General features: G+C 34.0%; 1 protein-coding gene across 1 annotated transcript in view; it reads left to right on the top strand.

Annotated features, from left to right (window-relative positions):
* The window catches only part of LOC145688151 (uncharacterized), a 45,002-nt gene extending 20,317 nt beyond the window's left edge, over positions 1–24,685 (top strand). Inside the window, exon 2 of the mRNA XM_081761966.1 lies at positions 23,331–24,685. Coding sequence (XP_081618092.1) covers positions 23,331–24,605 — 1,275 coding nt within the window. The 3' untranslated portion in view covers positions 24,606–24,685. The remainder of the gene's footprint in view (positions 1–23,330) is intronic.
* The last annotated feature ends 818 nt before the right edge of the window (positions 24,686–25,503 follow it).

The following is a 25,503-nucleotide window of genomic DNA, read 5'->3' as shown; positions in this document are numbered from 1 at the left end:
TTGAGTCCCCAGCTTCTCTGGCCTGTGGAAAACTGCGGAGATGAGTGGGATTCATTATTCATGGTCCAATTGCAATGCAGCTTCGTGGAATAGAAACTCCGATGTCGGGAATAGTAAGCAGGGGTGTCTTTCACATAGAACACAACCAGTGGTGTAAACACGACAGGTCTTAGGTAAAAGGTACATTAGAATTCGGCTCAATATATATGACTCAACGTCTGTATAATCATATAATTTATTTTTTTTTTAAATGTAGCGGGTGTATTCATAGCATTGCATATATCATATGAATACAATTTAGAGCATGATTTTCTTTATGAGCTTACATTAGTTTATTTTATAAGTATTAGCTCATTATTTTACCAGTACCCTGTTTTCATGCTTTCTATATATTGATGCACTATGACATAACATGTAATAAATAACCGAAAAATCTAATCGCAAGGATAATAAATAATTTGTTCTTGGCTCTTTTCGAACATTTTTTTTCCACATTCTGGACTTAAGCGTTTTAATTATTGCCAATATATCCTATACCAAGCATCAATAATGTTTTTAAGGCGATAGATAATCACTCATGTTAGTACAGGTTTCCGGGGTTGACCCAGCGCTCCGAGTCTTGTGGAATATCCGACCTGGGAATTTGGGGACTTTTGGTATAGAAATAATGAAAATCGATGTGTTGGCCATATATCGTCAAACTAACATATGGGGACATCCTTCGCGGATTCATCCGCTATACTGTAAATGAAGATAAACAAATAGTAAGGATATATATATATATATATATATATATATATATATATATATATATATATATATATATATATATATATATATATATATATATATATATATATATATACTTCTATTTCTGTTAAACTAATTTGCATGTTTCTATTATAAAGCATATAATAACGCATAGATGCATAGAAAAATAATCAGATATAGCGATACGTAATAGTAAGCGTTGGCGGTCGGTGCACTGAGCAGTTGCCGCCACGATTCCCGCCGCAGAGCGCGTCCCTCAGCCAGCAATCCTTGAACGCCTCGCTGCTTTAGCATTCCGTTTCCGCTATTTTACTTCAATAATAATAATAATAGTAAATAAAAGAAAAATAACTTCCTTTTTGTTGTTCACCACTTTTCCTACTACATAACTGCTAACAACTTCTACATGAACGACAAGAAGTAAAAACGACAAGGAGATAGGGAAGAATACGAGCGACAAGGGAACAATAGCGGAACAGATTCAAGCAACACTTGGTTCTTCGTGAAGGCGAAGGGGAGGCTGTGTCTCAAGGAATGAATTGATCCACTGGCATGGCTACATTTTCTTGTCGCGTGGTTGCTCTCAACCAGAACCATCGCAAACTCAAAGGACAGGAACGCGTTTTTTAATCTTATTATAGTTTCCTGTTTCTCTTTGTAACGAACACGTGTTCTTGGATATTATATACGTAGCATTTTCTGTTAATTTTAACGATTACACGACAGTTTGTTTTTAATTAATTTAATTATATTACAACCCATAAAGTGAACTTATATCTTACTTCTTCAAACCACTGAAAGAAATAAGGACTTGTGTAACCATTTTTATCCTCGATTTTTTTTTTTCGATAAATATAAGAAGGAATAAAGCTAATATTAAAACTAGTAAATTTATTTATTTCGGAAAGTATTTATCGTTGAGTGATTATATATATATATAATCACACACTATATTTACAATATAGACAATTCTCATGCTTTACTTTCCCAGCCCTAAATTAAAGTTGCACAACAGGTTTCTTCCATTTTTGCTTGCTTTTGTTCTGTACAGTAATTGCATATATTTAAGAAAATTCAACTAAGTGAAAACTCTCACTTTGATGATCCCTAAGTCGATAACAAAGGGTTTACACACCGCAACATTTTGCATATATACCATGCACGTAAGCATGCACTACCATGCCAAGTATGTTTAATAATGCGTAAGTTTAGTTGATCTTTTACGATATAAGCTTTCATTTCAGAATAATCAAATGATAGATAAAAGATCGAACACGAAACTTAAAATTTTGGAAAAATATATCCTAAAAATAATAGTACCACTATTAAAATATCGAATATGAGGTGTTATTCAAACTATTTGCGAGCTCCTTCGTGGCTAAGCGGTTAGCGTACGCGCCTGTGGCGTGGGAGTCCCGGGTTAAATTCCCGGCGGGAGTTCATGTGGTTCGGATTCCACATTAATCAGTAGGTCCACGTCTCTAATAGCCTCGCTGCTGAAAGGGACGTTAAACTCAAAATGAATCAATCAACCAAACTATTTGGGATTAGTACTACTATCCCTACTAGCACTCATCGTTAATACCGATGACATATTTCATGTTCACGTTCGACGATAATGCTATGTAAACTTAATGAGTTGAACGATCAATGAGAGTGAATGATTATGAAATAATAAGTGGAATGACTTTATAGGAGGAAACGGGAGAACCCCGTGAAAACTCACGGACACAATGTCTTCTACCAAGAAATAGCGTGACCTGGGATCAAACGAGGACACCCTCGCACAAGAAGTGAGCACTTTACCACTGTACCACTGTGATCCCTACTCATGTTGGAGTTATGGGTTACAATTTTCCGTGAAGAAAGTCTCACTCAAAGTTAACTGTCAGTTCCAACAATCCTGTTCGCTTTTAAGTGCGTACAAAACTTGTTTGCTGAAGTTTCACTTTAGAGCATTTCAACCTTGCGTTTCAGTTTGAATCATCTCAACCGTAGTGTTGCCACGAGACGAGACGTCTCGTGAAAATCATGTTTCGTCTCATGTCTCGTCTCGAAAAGATGTATTCGTCTCTTCTCGTGTCCCGTCTCGTGGCATTACTACAGCAGCTGAGGCCCATAGAAAGAGCTGTTATGCCAAGTAGTTAAAATTACAACTTTTAACAAAGTTTTGCTAGGTTATTTACGGTATAACACGACTATAATCTTCCGACAATGACTGCTTAGTTTCGACTGAACCAGTAATGAATTACTACAACAGGAATATTTGTCAATACTGTCGATACAGTCGAAAGGTAAGCCTTCTCCACTTATTCGGAAATCCTTTTTTCAGAACCTCTGGCGCCACTTCAACAAATAAGAATAAATACATGACTTTCTATTTCAAAATGAATTAGGTTCGAGTAATATCATATAACAATAAAATAAATTAAAAAAAAAAACTAAATATTATTGTCAAACCAGCATCCTTTCAAAACTCAGTACCGAAAAAGGCTGACGCGTTTATATCTTTGTTCGGAACGAAATAGACCACGAAACACTGTTTAGTTACTGACAAAACTGCCATTAAGAGAACTTGTACTTCTATAAAAGGATTTTTGTACATATATATCCCCACAAGCCCCTATAATGAAATATTCTGAAACACTGGTTGATTGAATCTGAATGATTGAATCTGAAACACTGTCACAAAATAATTAAACTTAAATCGATAGAAAAAATGAAAATGAAAGCTTTTTTAATAATCATTTAAAAAATAACTTTAGGCTTTCTCTGTTCTTTGTAGGATAGTCCTCATTTGAAACAATAAACTGTGGCAAATAATGTATCCCACGTTAAAAAATTTTTAAACAAATTCAGAAACTGTGTTTGCATTTTCGAGATACGAGACGAGACATGACATTTCAAGAAACGTCTCGTCTCGTCTCGTGTTTCACCTCAGATGGTTCTGTCTCAGCTCGTGTCTTGTCTCGTTTAATAGACGAGTCGAGACGAGACATGATAAATGTCTCGTCTCGTGCCATCATTACTCAACCGGGTCAAAATTAACGTTTTCAACTGAACCTGCGATCAACAAATAGGGGAAGATCAGGCAAGTAAATTGGATGAGAATTGGATTAATGCTGCCATTGGTCAAAATGTGTCTAATTTTACTTATTTTTAGTATCCGTCTCAAAATCGTCATGTATCATGACGTAAGATAATAACTAAATGCTTTCGTCCACTGAAGTTAAATTTGGAACATTGACTTTCAGGTATGCTAGTGCTACAATCTGCTTTGGCATTGTAGCCCTACTGCTACAATTGCAGTTAAAGTGGCATAAATTTAAATACCACCTCGTACATAGTTTGAATATTTGAATATGAAATCATTCCAATTTTATAGCACTAGTAATATATTCAATTATTCATTTGTTAGAAGATTGAGTTAAGATTCCTTTCTTCTGAGGCTGTATAAAATCATTAAGGTATAATCCCAAATCATTACTCGGGGCTTGTACTCGAGGTGTACAAACCCGGGGTCGCATGCATAGAAGTACACGCGTTAGGCAATAGCCCGTAAAATCTATTATACATATTGCTTTTGATAAGAATGCATCAATTAATTGATGATCTAAAATTGAGAACATCAAATCAACTTCCCTTCTCTTCATCAAGAATGTACAACACGGTTGAAAAAGCTGTGTAGACATTTCTAAAATAACCTTACTATACGTCGTAATTCACTTATCCCGAAATAATCCAGAACGGATAGTATTCAAGCAGAACACAAAGTACATCAAATAAAGATGTTACTGCATATGACACAAGTTCACTGCAAGTGACGTTTTTTATGCTTATTAATATATTATGGCGGCAGGGGCGGATCCAGGGGGGGGGCGATCGCCCCCCCCCCTAGAAGAGGAAACTTTATTATTTTATATATATAAGTAAAACCCATACCAAAGTTTGGAGCCCTTGAAAGTAGCAGTATGACAACCCACCGCCCCCCCCAGAAGTCGGTCCTGGATCCGCCCCTGGATGGCGGGATCAAAAAGCCATGTTGCTGGCGTTCCATTAAACACCTAGTATTCAGTATTATTATTATAAGATTAGTGTTACAACAATAGGTAGTCGCAAACTTGCAAAGAACAACGAATATTGAAATTATCGAAAATGAACAACACTTCCGTAGAGCCTAAAATATGTTTTAAAATATCACGATGTTGCATTAACTCGTGCATAAATCATAGTCTAGTGGGTTCTATTTTAGGCAAACGTCACTGCGTCATGGTCTTCATTGTTGTTGTGGTAAAATCCATAGTAAATCAAATTGTAATCGTTGCTGATAAAATTTATTATTATTATTATTATTATTATTATTATTATTATTATTATTATTATTATTATTTTGGTTGATTGATTGATTCATTAATTTTTTGTACACACAGTTGTACTTTATTTATGAATATAAAACAAGCTTTTTTGCGGTAATTTTGTTTAGGCATGTAAGCACAAAACTGTGAACCCGTTATTTTTTGAAAATTATGATTTCAAGCAAATAGCACTTGAAATATAATTAAATATGTAACATTTTATGTCCAGTGGACATTTGAGCCTACTGCATTACAAATAACGTTTAAAAATGTTGAAGTTGGAAGTATGAAAAATGCAAATTGTCATTCTTTTTCAAGTTACAAATGTTAATGAAGAATACAAAACTGACCATTAATTATTCTTTCTACGTATATACTTTGTGATATACTACTTCCAACAAAATATCTGAGATCTTTTTTCTAAAGTCTTTAAACATTGTGACTTTCGAAATCGAATATGCTCGTCTGCAATGAGTTGAGTTTATTTTGAGTTTAACGTTCCTTTTAGCAGCGAGGTTATATGAGACGGGACCTACTGAACCGAACCAGATTAGCTCCCGCCGGGAATCGAACTCGGATCTCCTACGCCAAAGGCGAGTACGCTAACCACTTAGCCACAAAGGAACTTTGTTCAGCTGCAATATCTCAGAGACGCACTTGAAAAATTTCGAATGTTAACAAACCAATTGTTATTTGCGTAGTAATATTGGTTAAATTTTGGTTACTGAGATAATTAGTTTTTTTTTTTTTTTTTTAGTTGTGGTTTTGTCTCATGTGGAGAAATTCAGTTTATTAGCAACTAAAGTACAACCAAGTTGATGATTAATTTTACAACCAATTATATGCGTTATTCATTATACCATACAGTTCAGTTCAATTTTGAATTGTGTGTTATTGTATTTCTATGGCAAACTAATTGTTAATTTTGTTTTGAAGGAAATAATGATTTAAAACGCTGTTTTTCCTTGTAGGTTTTGAGTTTATGCAATTCATAAGGTAGTCAGGACCACACTCTAATAGCGGTCCAGCTTAGCTTACTGTTTAAGCAAAAATATGTATATATACTCTTTAAAATCGGCTAAGCAGTCCTCAGAAAACTGCCTTTATATTGACATCTATGACATCTTCCGTCGACCACAACTCTTCCAACAACCCATAAGCGGCATGTATGGGTGATGTTTCGGTGACATGATGTTACAATTATTTAAGTAAGACCTGATATGGGAACATCGCGTCATCATTGGGTATTTTACAGACTATTTCTATATTAGCATGAAAATATACTGGATATATTGAGGCATACCAGTAAGCACACTACACACACAAGAACTTAGTGATTATTGCTTTGAATTCATTAAGCAAATGCTTATTTACTCAATTCCTATATATGTGGTATAAGACCCTCTATAGTGAAGAAGCGAGATCATTAAAAGATATATAAGTTTTTATACGAATAATAATATGGTGAATTGGGAAAATTGAAGAAACAAATGAGGAAAACAATTACCTTTCTATTGTTTCTTCATCACATGGATCATGATCAAAATGTTAGATGTTTTCAAGGGCGATGAACATTCGAATTTCATATTCCATAAAACAAGTAAGTCACAATCTAAAATCATTAACCTTAGTTGAGCGCGAAAATAAGAATGCTGGAATCAAAATCTTTATTTTCTAATTGTTATCCATATTATTGACAAAATAGATATAGATTGTTGTATATTTCAACCTTAACTATGTTTATTATTCAATGTAGCAGTTAACTCATTATTATTATGATTATTAGCTCTTCATGACTGTGATTTATTGGATCAACGAGGACAGTGTGCTATGAAATATGATGATATAATGAATCGCAGGATTACGACGAACATCCGTATTAGAGCAGTATATCAACTTAATCTTGTTCTTGTCAACATAGCTCGGATTAGTAGATTATATCAACTGACCATAACTCGATTGATATATATATATATAATATATATATATATATATATATATATATATATATATATATATATATATATATATATATATATATATATATATATATTACTTCCCGATAGTTGTTTTTTTCTATGAAATAAATAGCATTTATTTTAATTTTCCTTCCCTTAGCTTGTTGTTATAAAATTTCATTTTTATCGGTGTGACTTTCGTCAAGAACTACCACTGCATCAGAAGAAACATTAACAAGAAAAGCTAGGATGTAGTTGAAAGTGTTTATTACATTTGCACAAAGAGTGGTTTACGTCAAAATAAGTAATATTGGAATGCAAAATTGGTCAAACATAATGCCTCTCGATTATATTATTCTTGTTATGGCAGTATTGTTTTAGATAATTGGATGGACCATAGAAAATCAATAAACTTTCTATAACTAGGATTAGAAATAAGTAAAAAACATAAGTAAAAAGTAAGCATTTTTTTTCTTTGTTTAATTGCTACATGAAATGAATCTGCCATCATCAATCTACCTGTAGAAGTAAATTAAAATTGTAAGTGTCTCAGACGCAACCATTCCTAGTTCATGTATTTTAAGGTGATGACATTGTCTATATATAAACGATTATTATATAGATCATGTTGGTTGTGGGTCCAGTTATTCTTCTTGTTTAAACTGCTTACACTCTTTTATTCTGAAATAAATAACTATATGAAAATATGACCTGGAAAATATATGAATCGCCCAAGACATATTAAATTCTTAATGTTACATTACAATTCACTAAAATGCATGTGAATATTCAAAAACTGTGAATATGATAGGTTTCAAAATATTAATATGTAAAGATAATCTTGCGAACAGCTTGGAAGATTGGTAAGCTCAGAAAAACATATTTGTCAAACAAACTCTTGTCAGAAAAGTAGAGTGCAAATTTATATATAATAATGTGAACAACTCCTTATTGTAATAATTAATTATAATTAATGCTTACACAAGTCTTTATATACACTTAATAAAGTCCAGAGAACTTGGTGGAACATAGTGTGTATGAAAAATGAAATATTACAGAAAAAGAAGTGATATGTATTACTGTTAGATTACTGTTTTGTTTCGCATAAAGAGTTACTATCAAATCAAATGCGCAATATTTGATTTGTTAAATCTTAACATTTTATGTGGGAGTGTGGAATGAGGAGGATGCGAAGAAGGAGCCAGAGAAAAAAATACCCATGTAGAGTTGATCTTAATCATTGGATAATCATTCATATTTGAAGGTTAACCAGAAGTACGAAAATAAACAGCAACAAAATTGGCAGCATTGAGTGGCAGGTGGAGTAACCGCTTTAGAACAAGGTTAATATATATATATATATATATATATATATATATATATATATATATATATATATATATATATATATATATATATATATATATATATATGCGCCTACCATAAATGCACTATTCTAAAACAAATACGAGATTGGCGTAAATTTGGAGTATTTCGATACTTACGACGCATTTTTGTAATACTCAGTACTCATTGCATAATCTAATTATTGTTGTTTTACTTGGTGTTCTTAAATCCTTCTTCATAATTGACTATTGATCATCAGAAGAAGCTACGCTTCAACTTATTAGAATCACTCAATAGAAAATTATAGTATTGTTATGTTAGTGTGTCCGTTGCTACACACGATAACTTTTGAAAGAAGGTGATTTTTTGAGTAGTGTTTATTTATTTATCCGCAAATTTAGTAAAATTTCACATCTTAAAGTTAGATGGCAGCAAACATTCTGCAGCTGTTTACATGTAACGGGCGAAATTGAAACATCTAGTGCATGATCATTTTTATTGTATACCAGAGTTTATACTATGATTTAAATTTTTGTGATGTAATTATTCTTATATATGATAGGAAAACGGCCAATATATTCTCCCGCTTATGAATTATGTGAAAGTGTAGACGCACACCTTCATTATTTTTGTCATAAATGTAAAATTTTGACCCCCCGAAAAAAAAATCATATAATTTCCAGTTTTGTCTTTGTTCAAGTCATCTCGGCAGTTAGACTTTATGGTTCGATCACAAATAATGTAAGTTTATCGTAGCCAACACCATCTTCGTGAACATTGTCGTTTCTTAAACTTTTAAATTATGCTATGCATAATTATAGAAAGTCATAGCACGGTCATGCTTGTACTCTAATCCGTCTATCGTCAGATATGAAATATTATCGAATTCATCACCACAATAATAGTCTTGTCATTTCCACTCTTGTTTCTGCGTTCAAGTTGGAAGTGATGTTGTATATATATATGTAGGGTTTGCTGATAGCTGTGACTGTCGTCTTGGCCGTATGAGGACGTGCGTTATCATGCAGGATGATGACGCCATCCTTCACCATCTGTGACCGTTTCCTTCTCAAAGTCTCTTTGACTTTGGTCCAGAGGAGGTTGCGGTAGTACGCCGCTATCATTGTGGCAACGAGTGTCAGGAAATCAGTACATATCGTCCTGTTCTTCTCCCAGAATATGGTCAGCACCACTTTTTTTTTTTTTTTTTTTTTTTGTATGTGCGTGTGGGTGTGTGTTTGGTTGCGAGTTTGGATGCTTCCATTCCAAGTTGGAGAGTTTTGAGTCCGGAGTATGATGATGCACCCTGTTCTCATCTTTGCAAGGAAGCTCTCGTCTTCTCTCTGAAACCGCTGCAGATGCTGAGACAATACTTTTTCCTTACACTGCTTTTAGTCGAACGTTAGCATCTTTGGGACCCACCTGGCTATGATTATCCGGAAGTGCAGGTATTCGCGATTGATCGTTTCCACACTCCCCACGCTGATGTTTGTTTTCGCATTCAAATCTTTCACACTGATGCATATATTACTCAGAATGAGTTGCTTAACCACCATTCATCATATATATCACCACCATCCACAGTTTCTGAAATTCGAAACAAGGCCTGTTGAAATTTGGCTCTTTCGCGATTTTGGACAGCCTTAGCTCTGAAACTACGCACATTTCGCCATAGATCCATATGAACTTTTTTTTCTCTTATATCGATATGAGAAATCGGCTCTTACAGTTTGTCGGTATAGTTCATTAACACCCTATCTATCTATCTATCTATCTATCTATCTATCTATCTATCTATCTATCTATCTATATATATATATATATATATCTATATATATATATATATATATATATATAGATATAGATAGATAGATAGATAGATATAGATATATGCATGTATATAATTGAGGGACTTTAATAATAATTTTAATTACAGTTTTTTTTTTCAATTGAAACTTGAAGTAGTATAAATCTGTTGCAACTTCCGATTTTAATATTGTTCTCATAAAGCATAAATTGCAAGAAATTTCTCTTTAGTATTTATTCAGAACCCGAAGAAACAGTTCAATATCCAACCTACTACTTCTTATATTGAAACCGGAATTAATTGCATCACGTACTTCCGGTTTCAAGATTAAATTATCATAGTTTGGAAATATACCGTAGTTTCTTAGTGAAGAACGAGATCTACTTGATTTCTTACATTTCTTTCCATTAGTGTTTAAACCACCAGTTCTCTTAACATCATCCATAAGTGTTACCCCATGGCTATGTGAATAGCGTACGTGTCTTTGACGAGGAAAACCCAAGTTCGATTCCCGGCGAGAGATCGTGCGATTCGGTGCATGTCCAATGCAACTTTGTTATTGAAATACGCTAAATTCAACTCAAATAATGTTAATTTAAGGCATCATTTACTTGCATTTGTTGTAAATCATTTAGCTAAGAAAATAGTCGTTTCGAAGTGGCCGATGATTGACGTCTATCAGTACTGCTCTTGTTAATTCTAAGTTTCTCGGTATGTTCGCCCATCACTTTTTTATAATGATATATTTCTCGGTATAAGTATTTGCCTATGGTCTCTGTCTTCGTCAACGTCAGGTTTCTCAATGTGTTTGCTCATCACCACTGATTTTGATGTCAGGAATTTAGGTATGATTGTTTGTCAACCAACACTGCTTCTCTCAACGTCATGTTTCTCAACACACGAGTTTGCCTATCACCACTTTTTTTTTAATGTTAGTCTTGTCGGCAAGCGTGTTCGCTTATCACCACTGATTTTATAATTGTCAGATTTCTGAGTATGGTTGTTTGCTTATCACCACCGATTTTATCAGTATCAGGTTCCTCAGTAAGTGTGTTTACTTATCACCACTGACTTTGGAATTGTCAGGTTTCTCAATATGATTGTTTCCTCATCACCACTGAATTTTTTTAATGCTAGGTTTCTCATGATTGTTTATGTATCAATTTTAATTCTGTCAACGTCAGCTCCATCAGTACGTTTGTCTGCCTATCACTAGTCTTTGTTAACGCTAGGATTTTCTCTATGATTGTTTGCCTATCATAACATTTTTTTTGTTTTCTTTTTGCCAGCGTCTGGTTTCTTGATAGGTTGCTTTGTCTGATATCGCCGCATCTTTCAACGTCACCACTGTTTCTCTCAATGCCAAACTAACGTCATTATTCTCGGTAGGTTTGCCTGGCCAGGCTCTTCTCTCAACGTCATTACTGCTTTTGCAAACGTAGTTTCTCAGATCATTATTTACATATCATCACAGCCGTGCTAATGTTACGTTTGTCAATATAGTCCTTAATTTAATTATGTGATTTTATGAAAATGAGACAAATCGTGACAACATAGAAAATCAAATTGAAAAAGACTAATATATGGCAAAACAATTAGACATTTAACTGAACTTCATGAAATTTTCTCTTTGTAATAATAATAATAATAATAATAATAATAATAATAATAATAATAATAATAATAATAATAATAATAATAATAATAATAATAATAATAATAATATAGCTTACCAATAAATTTCGAAAATATGGAAGAGAAAATATTGAAAAATAATCAAAACCTGCATATATAATGGAATACAACAATACTAAAAGAAGTACTATACCTCACTCGACATAATATACATTAAAAACGTATAACGGATTGATCGGAAAATGAATAATTCACAAAGAACGTGAAGATCGCTTAGGTGTTGGCATAATCAAATGCTGAAATTGGTCAACTTTAAATCTTGTTTAGATAGGCTTGATGAACATTCACTTTATAATTTTTATTTTAAACTGGGATTTTCGATTTACGATATTCGAACTAAGCTGGACCATAGCTGTTTTATATTATGTCCTTTTGAAGTAATTAGAAAGACCATATATTATTATTAGTAGTAGTAGTATTCCGGAAGAGGAAAAAAAATGCATTGCATGTCATTTTTCTTAATTACAGTAGAATCCAGAGGTATAGTGGTTCAATATCGAAACCAGAAAGTATTTAGCTAACACTTCCCATTTGAATAAAGTCACGAGAACAGAGAAAATATATTACATAGACATGCAATTCATTTTTAAAGAAAAACAAAGAAATAGAAGAAAAAAAGAGATCCATCTCTTACAGTTTTTGTTCCATAGAGATTCAATATTAAGACTGCAAGAGATTAAATCCACAACATTTGATTTTAATAAAGAAGTAAGGGCATATATGAAATGTATTCTTGGAATACTGAATTCATAACAAAATAGCTGTTTATCGCTGTCTCGTTCCGTTGTTCCTCTAATGCCAGTCGAGAAGACGGACTTTGCATAATTCTTCTTCTACTGTAGTCAATGCATAGTTTAGGAGTCTAAAGCCGTTCTTTACATGTCAGGGGTATAGAAGCAAAATCTGCTAAATCCATTTTTCAATTTTGTCGAGAAACGAAACAAAAGTGACTCCTTTATGTATCAGAATTGTTGAACAATTGTTTTTCTTTAGTGATAGATTTCACTAATAGCGGTGTCTGTGAACAAAAAATTTCAGATCCAAATTGAAAGTGACTATGTATGTGACTCTTAATCTCTTGAACCACCACACCAATCTCGATCAATTTTATGAAGTAGATGCAGTTTTGGCCTGGGAGTGTTTTAAGCTATTCACTTTGATGGTAGAACTTAAGGGGGGGGGGGAGGAGGGTAAATATATGAAAATGAATAAAACTTAATAACTCTTGAACCACCTGACCATCTCGATCAAATTTTCAACATACATGCCATTCGGGCCTGGAATATTTTTTTATCAAGCCGTGTCCCGCAACATGGGGTTTGAGATTGAGAGGGATATATATAAAAGAGAGGGATATGTTGGGGATTGAGAGGGATATATATAAAAGTCACCGAAAATAACCAATAACAAAGAGCGCTTTAGTGATAGTAAAAACAAAACATATTACTATTTTTTCTTAATTTAATCCAGCGAAATCGCGGTGTGTCTTAGATTCGAGGACGTGTTAAATTCAGTGACCTGCGCTTGCGCAGGACGTGCGGATTTGCTAGTCTGGATTTAATATTGACCACTAAAATGTTCAACAATTCTGGAACATAAAGGAGTCACTTTTGTTTCGTCTGCCGATAGAATTGAAAAATGAATTTAGCAGGTTTTGCTTCTACACTCCTGGTGTGTTTTAGTTCTTCTATCTGTGATTATGCTTCAAGGGCCCTATACTTCAAGAATTACACCAAAGATCGAAAAGAACCGTCGGCCTGAAAACAGGATTTGAAGACTTGAAATCTCCATTGACGATTTACGCACTGTTCTCAATACCTTAACTAGTCCACTAATATAATTTTGAGTTGACAATACCCTATTCTGTTAAAGTTCCAGAAACCGTGCCACTGAAGTTTGCATGTATACCAACATTGCTTACCTTTATGATTAGTAAAGTAGATCATATCATTTCTGATTGTGACTTTTTACAGATGCGATACTGCTACATATCGTACAGCCTATTTCGCTCATTTCTACAGAACAATAATTCAAGTGGATCTGTGAAAAGGATGTTTACTTCACATAGGACATAAACTCCGGATGCATACATACATCGTGTTATTCAACCCAATGCGACGGTACATCATGCCACCGGAACTGTACAGACAAATTATTATTCAGAACTAACGTAATGAAAATGTACGTGGATAACGGTTATTGATTTTTTATACTGTTGTAAACATATTAATTTCATGAAGTTATGCACCTGATAAAAATAGTTTAATATATAATGGTCACATCGAGCTGGTTGAAGGAGGATAACAATATACGGATTGCGGGGGAAAAAACGTGGAAGATAACACAATAACACTGGGAAAACCAGGAATATAATTTGTTCAGCAGAAACTCACTTGGTCTGAGATGAAAATAAAAATCATTCACATTAGAAGTGAGCACTATACCATAGAGTCACCGCTTACCAACTTACTAATTTCGTAGTGCAAATGTGTACACATGTTGATAATGTAAGCCGTTCTCTAGAATTCTGCTACGTTATTTCAAAATTTACACATAATATGTAACTAGAAAAAGAAAGAAAACTAAACGTTCAGATTGAAATCCAGAATTGCTGGTGGTGCTCCTTTATGTTATTTTCGTATTCAGCTACATAATAAAATAGGCACTGTAGGTCAGAGGAGCTAATTACTGGATAAATACATTTTGAATCAATGTAATATATAAATTATTATATAAAAAATGAATGTAACTTTGTGTGCCTGATCATAACGGCCAAATTGCAAAGTCAAATTAAATTACTTTTGGTATATAGTTAGGCCTTAATCCAACTGGGATATTATATTGCTTTCATTATAATGCATAATATCCTAAGGAGATAGTGAGGATCCGAATTTTTGCAGGAAAAAAAAAAAACATTGAGTATCTCGCAACTCGTTAGACTTACGGAGCTGAAATTCAGTGTATTAACTCTTTATTGAAAATAAACAGAATGTGTCCTAGCATTAAAAAAAACATCTCCTTTATGGGGGGTGGCACTTTCTATATATGAAAAATTGGTAGTGAGTTGGTTTGTAAAAATGGTTTAAAACGATCGATACTAGTTAACAAAAAATCAGAAACAAAAAATACAGTGTTCTGCTTCATATATCCATTGTTTTCTACTATAATAATTGCTGAATCATGTGTTTATTATATGGAGCGCTTACAGCACAGGGCAATCAACTGATAAAGTCGTGAGAAAATAGACTAAAAATTGTACTGTAAACTTAATTACACGGAAATTTTAAGTTTGGATTGTATGCATAATTAAATTGAAAATTTTACACATTTTTTTTTTCGTTTACGTATGTCTACTTACCTTAATTTGGGACTTTCAAATGCCATCCCTTTTCCCCCTGAAAAGTATCGATAATTCAGCAAAGAAATAATTATACTATGATAATTTAATTGAAATTCATCGCAATTTGGCCCATGACAAACAGCAGTGTGGTAATTGGAGTGGAAGAAGGGGGAAATTTCAAGGCACCTCTGAACAATTCCCTGGAGCCTCGTTCCCTTTTGCCTTCTAGGAGGGAGGAAACTTGGTAATGGCATCAAATCTTCATATGTAATTGCAAAAAAATAAAATAAAATAAAATAAAAATAAACAAATAAAAATCATCAGTTTATGAGGTTTTAATTGATAATTTATGTACAAGATTTCCTATCGAAGATGTGGTAGATGAAGTTTCTGTTCTCCACGAGTCGACATTCCAAGTGACATAGTCGACACGGAAAAGATGTTGTATTGTGATAGAGAGGTATTCTTGCTGAGTATTTTAAAACTGACCAAGAAAAATCGTTATCAGACGTAAGTCTAACAAGCAGATTGTCGATGAGGAGATGAAGAAATTTCTACGTCGGATATAAGTATTATCAATTCCCACGACAGAGTGCGATCTGAGATTTCCCCTTATGAATTTACAGATGACTGATATTAGAAATAGACTAAATGCTCAAACATTGTCTGACTTGTTGTTCAGCAATGTTAATGACCACTGGTAGACAAGTTCAAAGTAGACGAGCTAGTTAGTTCTTGGCTGAAGGATGGACATCATTCTGCTGCGGATGATTTACCACGAAAAAGTCCTGGAGGCCAACGGGAAATAAACCAGATTTCAGATTTGTTTTAAGGTGGCAAATTATGAGTTATGGCAAATTATGTTACTAATCGCTTATTTGTGTTATTCAGCTTTGTTCCGAATTTTTAATAAGTCTCTTCTTTCATTTTTATAAACTAAAAGGTAAACTAATTTAAATAAATATCCATAATAATTGCAATTATGCATATTTGTAATTTAAATTTAACGTGGTATTTTAGTGATTACACAAATTACAATTATGAACATACTTTGTGGAGATGCTCTCACGGAGGGTACCGGAGCACCTTTATATGCTATGAAAAACTGATTTTTCAAGTCTTTTGGAGAAACATAGTACGAACTGAAAAATCATAACCTTTTCCATATTGTACAAAAGTATTTTCCTGTGAATAAAAGTTTCCTTTCGAATGCGTTGAGAAATTTACACTTGAAAGAATATTCTCTTTGCACAAGTACATTTTATTCACACACTAATTTCCCCACACCTCGAAGGGCTTCAATTTCCTCAGTGGCAAACACTTTACCATTTGATATCGTAAAGGTCAGATCCATCGTTATTGTAATAGAGTGGTGCTTGAGTGATTGACCGTAGAAATTCAAACTCCGATTAGTAAAAATTTCACAGTCTTGTTTTATTACAAGTGTAAACTCTTTTGTCAGTAGAGAAGAGGACGTGGATCACGTGTCAGAGTTGATGACGATGGATTTTGGTGAGTCAGAGTAGGTCACAGTGGATGAGAGTGGTTCATGGTGGGTCACGGTGGGTGGTGAGTCAGAGTGGGTTACGGTGGGTGGTGGGTCAGAGTGGGTCATAGTGGGCCTTGGGTCATAGTGGGTCATAGTGGGCCGTGGGTCAGAGTAAGCCGTGTGGGTCAGTGGGTCGTGGGTCACGATGGGTGGTAGGTCGTGGATCAAGTTTTCATTGCGATCTGCGATTACCCTCTCTTCATTTTCACTGTTCTTCCAATGATGATGTCCAATTTAGGTCATTCCATTTACAAAAACACAACTTTCTCTTGGGTTGATAATACTGTTCATTCGGTGATGTTTGTCAATACAAGGGCAGATATTCTCAATTCTCTATTTGCTTCGTACAATCTTTCGTTTCTCTGTCTCTTTTAGTTTCTCCGTTTTCAGGTTTAGACATTCTAAATTATATTATAATGTGGAAATGTCATTTCATGACTTTGTGGTCAAGTCAGTACGGGTTAACGTTCTTTTAGGGAGCTGCTATTTCACTAATGCATGTTTACGGTCACATAGAATACACATAGAGGGTGTGCGTATCGCAGCATGCAATAACCCTAAATAAGTGACACACTAACTTATATATATATATATATATATATATATATATATATATATATATATATAGATAGATAGATAGATAGATAGATAGATAGATAGATAGATAGACAGTGGCGGATCCAGGGTATAATCAAGAGAGGGACTAAACCATAGTTTGACGTTTTATCCAGTGTAAAGCAGGATTGAAGGCAATTTTATCCAGTGTATACCTGAGCCTCAAGGGGGGTTTATAGTCCCTATAGCCCCCCCTTGGTTCTGCCCCATATATATATATATATATATGTGTGTGTGTGTGTGTGTGTGGATAGAGCGCCACACAATTTTGAATACAAATAGATCTTCGCTAGTCCAAGTCGCATACGAACCCTGCTTTCTTTTTCTATTTTGCTTTTATTCGGTATAAATTTGGATGTATGCTAAAATATATGCTCGTTTCTCGCAGTTTCTAAGTCATTGTCTGTTTCATCTCACACCATATGCTGCTTACGTGGGCGTACATAGCAGCAGAAAATACATACCCGGGCAGTGAAATTATAGGACTATCCGCACAGTATTTTTCAAGACAAAAACAGGATTAAAATATTGAAAACATAAATTTAAACGTTTCAATTTACCTCTCCCTATCTTTCTCTCTCCGTGAGAAATGATAATAGCTTTAAAAAATCTGAGAACGTACTAATCAATGTTATGGATTCATTACAGAAAGATGTGTTAATTGTTAATAATAATAATAATAATAATAATAATAATAATAATAATAATAATAATAATAATAATAATAATAATAATAATAATAATAATAATAATAAAACTGAAGTTTGAGCAACTAGGTTGTGTAGGACGACTGAACGCTACGTAATAACACATATCGATATAACTGAAAGTGCCTTGAACATTTTAGATCCATTTAGCACCAACCTTTTGTCAGGATATTGCAACGTTGTCTTTATTATTGCTAAACAACCAACCGAATAAGTAACAACTAAAGGTTCCAAACACGCGGAGAGTTAAAGCAAACTTCGACTAAATTCAGTTATTTACTGAAAAAAAAAAACTAATGAGAATCCAGAAACATACTCCACAGCATCAATGATTATATATATATATATATATATATATATATATATATATATATATATATATATATATATATATATATATATATCTGCTTTCATAATCTGAGTAGACGCATTTTCTATCTGTTTCTCTTTGTAGCTGATACTAATTAAGTACAGCATTAATATATTTGTAGTAATGTTAAAGCAAATGTTTAACGGGTTTAAAATCAACTTATGGTTGACCTCATAAGATGTAGGTTAATCTGTTGTAGACCATTTTTAAATGATAAATGCAGATTCATATCAAAACATAAGTCTAACGACTATTCTCTTTTCATGATTTTTTTTTATAATGCATGTATTTTTGATGGATTACATATTAATAATGATTTTTAAATAAGGCAGGTATTCAACACGCTATTATAATTGTAAAAAAGAAATTTAGGCACCATTACTTTCCAGACAGGCACATGGGCACATAACCTGTTTATTTTGTAAGCATGGGTGTGTTTGTTATTTTGCTCAATTAACTTCCTTCTTCTTTGTCTTTGCTGGTATCGTGACGATTCATAGAACCACATCATTACATTGAAATAAAAGCTAATATTCAGAAAAAAAATCTAAAGTCCCGGTCTTATTAAACGTTACCACACAGAATCTCTTGAACAGAATACAAAATTTCAAATTAGCGTTAAGTAGCCCACGCGAGTTAGTTTGTTGTCATTAAAATGCAAGGTGATTAGTGGACTTTAATTGCCTTTTAGTTTGTCGAATGTGTCGAAAGAAGTGTTGTTGCTAGAAATGAATAACTAATTGCATGGTTTCGTTGCACCTATGTCTAGAGTTAAGTTATTCCACATGCTCCTTACAAGGTATAGAAGACCCATCGTGCTTGACACCGCATATTAATAATAACCCTAGATTGTTTCTAATATAGGGTGAGTGGAGGTAAAAAATATGTGTTATTAAATGCATTGACCGATTTGGTAAGTGGAATTGTGGTTAACATATTATGATGGAGAGAATATACTGTATATATATATAAGCTATACTAATTAACTCACAGTTTTTTTTTTTTTTTTACTTATGTGGCCTTGAATTAGAATACATAAAACTTATAAGAATGAATGAATGAATTGAAATTTAAGGAAACATGTCTCACTTGAAATACTGTGCATTCTATATTGAAAGCTTGGGATGTGTTTTGATATTGAAAACTTAATGTTCTACTTGCAAATGTTCAATTATGCTTTGTACATGGCTATAAAACATCTAACTTATATATATATATATATATATATATATATATATATATATATATATATATATATATATATTCACATGTGGGTTGTATTTGGCAGTCAGCTTCTGTGAGAGTATCACCATTCATTTCATCGACAGCGAAAACTGTAGATTTGACACTGATATCGGTCATTTTGGGCTACCTTTTCATGTCTTGGTATCCCCCCGCACGCTAACCCCTGGCATGCATACAATGGTAGGTGAATTTGCAAATCATTGTTAATGGTAGTGTCACCATTGATCTCAACGACAGCAAAAAGAAAGGATTTGACACTAATATCGGGCATTTTGGAGTACTTTTACCTGTCTTGATATTCTCCCCCCGGTGACCCCAGGCCCGCAGCCGAATGGAGTGAATGCAATCGAAGTTTCACCATTGATCTCAGCAACCGCGAAAACTATGAATTCGACACTAATATCGGTCATTTTCTACTACATTTGCATGTTTTTGTAAACGCACTCCTGAGACCCCCTGGTTCGATTTTTAAAAAGGTTCGTCTTGGCCTGGGGCCTGGACCAAGGTACCCGTGACCAAAATTTGGCCACTTTCAACCCAGACCCATGGCCGGCCCCGGTAAACACCCCCCTGAGACTCCCCTGGTTCGAAATTTGAAATAAAACGCTTCGTCTTGATCTGGGGTTTGGACCAAAGTACCGGCGCTGACCAAAATTTGGTAACTCTCGGTCCACACAGACAGACAGAGAAACACATAAACAAACTCTTTATATATATATATATATATATATATATATATATATATATATATATATATATATATATATATATATATATAATATTTTAAATTATTGGTCTTTGGTTTCTTCTGGAAGTGTTTCAGTATCAAATAAGTTATCTTTCGATTGCAGGATTCAACTTCTTACATTTATATGGTTTAAACTTTCCCTTCAAACAGTCGACAGAATTAAAGATTCAAACTTAGAGAAATGCAATTTGCCGTTTACTTCTCTATGCCATCATGGTACATTTGTAAAGCTTCCATTACCTTTGATAGATTTGCAGCTATAGGTTTCATTGTCTGAATTCGTACACGGAGCTCGCTTGTGGTTATGCAGATACTGGGTGTGCCTTTGGTGTGGGAGACCAGGGTTCGATTAACGACAGTGATTCATGTATCTTAGATTCCATGTTAAGCTGTAGGTCCAGGTCTCATATAGTCTGCTTCTGAACGGGATGCTTAGCTCAAATCCATTCGAATTCGTGCACACTCTATATTGTTTCAGAAAGGTTATGAAAGGGTTGTCCACCCGTGTATTTTAATAATATTTATAGTAAACTCTGTGAGCTTGAAAATAGCCAAGTAACAATATAAAAGCCACTAAATGTTTGTATTATCAATGAAATATAGTTCCTTCCTCTCACTAAAGGTGTTTTAAAATGTGCTAAATTCACATATTTAAATATAATTTTGTTTTATTTAATCTCTAGCAAAGCTATGAAATATTAAAATAAAATATACATTTTATGAAGCCCCCTCCCGAATATCCGGGTCCTCATTTGTCAGGATTTCCACACACCCTCCTTATGGGTGGTCTTGATGACAACCTAGATTCAATGTTGCCTACACATTTGAACAAATTGTATGCCACATTAATTTTGAAAATGCATTTGGGGAGTTTCTAAGCAGACGAATAATCACCTCGATCTCAACTCAGCTTGAATGAATTTAAGTGTGGCGTTAACAGCTGATAGCGTACTAACTCAATAACGTTCTTGCGTCCGTTTGTATTGCGTGTATACTTTTTAAAAAATATAACAAGATTTGATTGTTACAATATGGTCATCTGGTAACCCTCAGCTTATGAGTCGATTGTGTGTAAAGCTTCACGATTATGATATAAGATAAATCAGAGAGAACAACACCATGGCAAACAGCACCATAATCGAGTCGTGGCAAACAACACGTAATTTTCACCTCTTACTGATAAAATAAGAAATCGCCTGTGACGTCACAAAACATTCAAATGGAAACGATTGGTCTATACCATCATCTCTGTATATAGATATGCATAATGCATAGCGGCTGAAGGAGGCCCCGGAGGGTAAACCATTATATAATAGTTTCGCTTTATTTTGACCTTATGAATAATGATCTGTTGGCCGTGGCATCACTTTTAGTACATCCGATATATATATATATATATATATATATATATATTATTGTTTAACGCATTCACCTGCAGAAATAATTGTACAACATCATTTATTTTTGCATATGTGTGTTTCTATAAATTAAAAAAAACGTAAATAAATACATAATTAAAATTATTATAGTTCTAAGGTTATATGGACTAAATTCAATTAATTATTTGAATAGTATTGATTTTAGCCTTTGGTTTGAACAAATAAATTTTGTATAATTTGAAAACCAAGCTGTGAGAGTGATCTGTTTCTTTGAGTTATTAACCAAGATGCACTCAAAATATTTCTCTCGGGAACGACAGACAGAAAATAACGTCAGCAAACTAATGACTGAAAGAAAAAGAAGGAAAAAAATATTTTCTGTTTATAGAAGATAAGTAGCTACCTATTTCCGGAAGCCAGTTGTATTGACCATGAAATTTGTGTTGTTCAGTGTTAAAATCCCCAAGGTTACTGGATATAATTAACTACATCTAAACTGGATAAAAATTGACTGTCATCCTTGTGGTGTTTCTTTCCTTTCACTGCAAAACCAAAGGTATGAGGCAGTTTCATTGCTAGTTGCAAACAAATATACAAACACATTACAGTCATAGTTCTCTTAGACATCACTTGGAGCACGGAACTCTCAAATTACACAAGCAAATTACAATTATTTATAAAACGATTGTGCCGTATTGTTGCTAAGTATTTAGTAACCCACTTATAAATATATACGTAAGTGAAATAGTTACTAACACCAATTGAGAAGTTGTTTTAATTTGTAGGCTAACAAAGAAGCCTTAAAAGCTTCAAAATTCTCTAGAAAGTTAATCTTTGGTTTATTTAATCGTATTCATGTATCTTTGGTTTATTTAATCGTAGCTTGTCAGTGTAAATAGAATGTACTTTGTGATTTGAATGTGTGTGTGAATATTTACACTTTAGATTTTTCGATAATAACGATATAATGGTCGATAAAACACTATCATAAATGTATATATTCTACCAAGGAAACCCATGTGTCAGGCTCATATTTTACATACTAATGTGGTAAGAGATCCTCGGATCTCTGTGATCCCCACCAGCCCTCTTGAAACCCCCAATTATTTGTTGGTATGTGTATTTGAAAACACAGTGAACTCAATTCCCTCAAAAGAAAATATCTCAGACCACCCTGTACTAATCTGTCGGCTACAGGTATGTCATGTACGATATTGGTTCACCAAATTTCATATATTATACAACCTTACCCTTTCTCGGTTATTTCAGGGCACCTTACATAAATCATAAATAATCACAGCTGAAGTCATCTGACAAAACTATTTTACCAAAAAAATAAATAATGATTTGAATTTACACCATGGTCTAAACATTCACTCTGTCATTGTTTAAAATAAGAAATAAAACAACCTATTTACCTATGTATGTATTTCTTTCGTTGCAGATGTGGCAAGATATTGAAACAGTTATACTCGGAGTGGGACCATCTGCTCATCCTGTTGATTCTCCTAACGTCTCTGAAAGCCCATGTCCTCCATCATCGAACCCTGACAGTCCTGGAGCACAAATGATGTTTAGCAATACAACTACGAAAGGAAAGCTAGATTTGATTAGAGAAAACAACAGTGAAATGGATTGTATTTTTCCTTCTTCATGTTCTCCGGAATCAGGTTATTATAGTGAAACTGGTGGCCCTTGTCAAGGATCAGAGGGAAATAAACCTGGAAGTGGTGATCAACAAGTGCCAGTTGTCTCCCCATCGAATTTCTTTCTTCATTCTAGCGAAGATCCTGGAGGTTTAACGGAGATACCTAAGCCCGAACCTTACTTTCCCTCCACAAAAATTAAGGCTGAGTCTAATTTGGAACCAATTTTTTCACACAGACAACATACAACATATCCAACACCTTATCAAACAAATCATATATTGGTGCATCCAAATGTGCCTACGTCTGTTCCACCTTCGTCAATGCATTCTCAGCAATTTTGTCCTCAATACTCTGGATCTGGACCCCAACATCAGCTGTATTCAACAGCACCGAATGGCACTATTCAACCAAGCGTCCCATTTGGACAAATATCTCCACCATCAACTCCAGAAAACTGTGGAGGATTTTACAATCCAGTTCATTCACAAACAGCTGCACAAGCAGCAAATTATGATCTCTATAGACATCACCAGACTTTTGTAGCTCAAGTTTCTCATTTTAAAATTCTAACTCCTCCATCTTCTCCACATCTGACAAATCACTTACAACCTCCCACAGGATTTCTTCCTGCTCACCACCCTCATCATCATCACCATCCACATATTCCTCCTCCACCACCAAACGGTACTCTTCCTCATCATATCTCACAGCCAGCTACAACGGCAAATATTGTTCCCGGATGCCCTCCAGTGCCAGAACAGCCCAAAACTAGAAGAAGACGGAACTGGAGTAGGAGGAAAGTGATTGTTCACACGTGCTCACATCCCGGTTGTGGGAAGACATACACAAAATCGTCGCATCTAAAAGCTCATCTGAGGACTCATACTGGCGAGAAGCCGTATCAGTGCAGTTGGAAAGGTTGTGGTTGGAAGTTTGCTCGTTCAGATGAATTAACTCGTCACTATAGAAAGCATACAGGTGACAGACCGTTCCAGTGCAGATTATGTGAAAGAGCTTTTTCAAGATCAGACCATCTCTCACTTCATATGAAGCGGCATATGACAATGTAGTGTGTTTGTGTATATGTGTGTGTAGAGTGAAATGTGCTAGGAGCCATTCGAACTCATTCGGAAAATTGATAATATATATATTATCAAATTTAAAATTTCCTCATATGCAAATCATTAGAGAAATTTCAAATGAATGCTGCGATTGAAGCCAATAAAATTAATGGGAGTTAAATTCAATCACAACGTAATATATGTTTCATAACATTTTTAAATGCATAAATTAATTCGGAATTCACAATATACGAAAAAAATGTGTATTTAACGCATTCGTAGCTTTATCTTAGGACATTGCTAATTGCATAAACATTAAGCTCCTCATAAGAAAACGCACAACAATTGTCGAAGATCTCGCTAGCTCTTAAGAAAAAAAATCCACCAGATAATTAAACCAATGTGCCGAGTTTTATTAATATATCTACATCAATGAAATAAGAGTGAATGGACATATAGTGCTGTTTCATTTGCTAGAAGACAATGCAAAGTGAAAAACGTGTTAAGCGATGGTATAATTACATTTGTACATAGTAGTATCACGCTAGTCAAAAGGGCCAGATTATTCTTTCCATATACAGTATATGTTTTTTTTTTTTTATTTTAGATGTACCAATGACATGAGTAACTATTATGTTCCTTTATTTGACTGTCAAAATATAAATGCGTTATTACGTGTTAGAGGTGGTAAGTCATTAAATATTGATTCCAAAGTTTGTCGGACTTTATATTAATAAAAATATGCATTATTGTTCGAACTTCATTACAAATAAACTATGAAACGTAGTGCTGAAGTAAAATTTTACCTACGATTTAAGTGTTTTATTTATTTGGCTTTGAAGAAATCGTTTCACATCTATAGGCTTTGCAAGGGAGATTATGTCGGTGCGGGTAGCGCCGACTGCCC

This window comes from Thermobia domestica, chromosome 6, assembly GCF_964235325.1.
Source record: "Thermobia domestica chromosome 6, izTheDome1.hap1.1, whole genome shotgun sequence".
NCBI classification, from domain to species: domain Eukaryota; kingdom Metazoa; phylum Arthropoda; class Insecta; order Zygentoma; family Lepismatidae; genus Thermobia; species Thermobia domestica.
The sequence above is the reverse complement of the archived record's forward strand: the minus strand, read 5'-3'. Positions and strand labels throughout refer to the sequence as shown.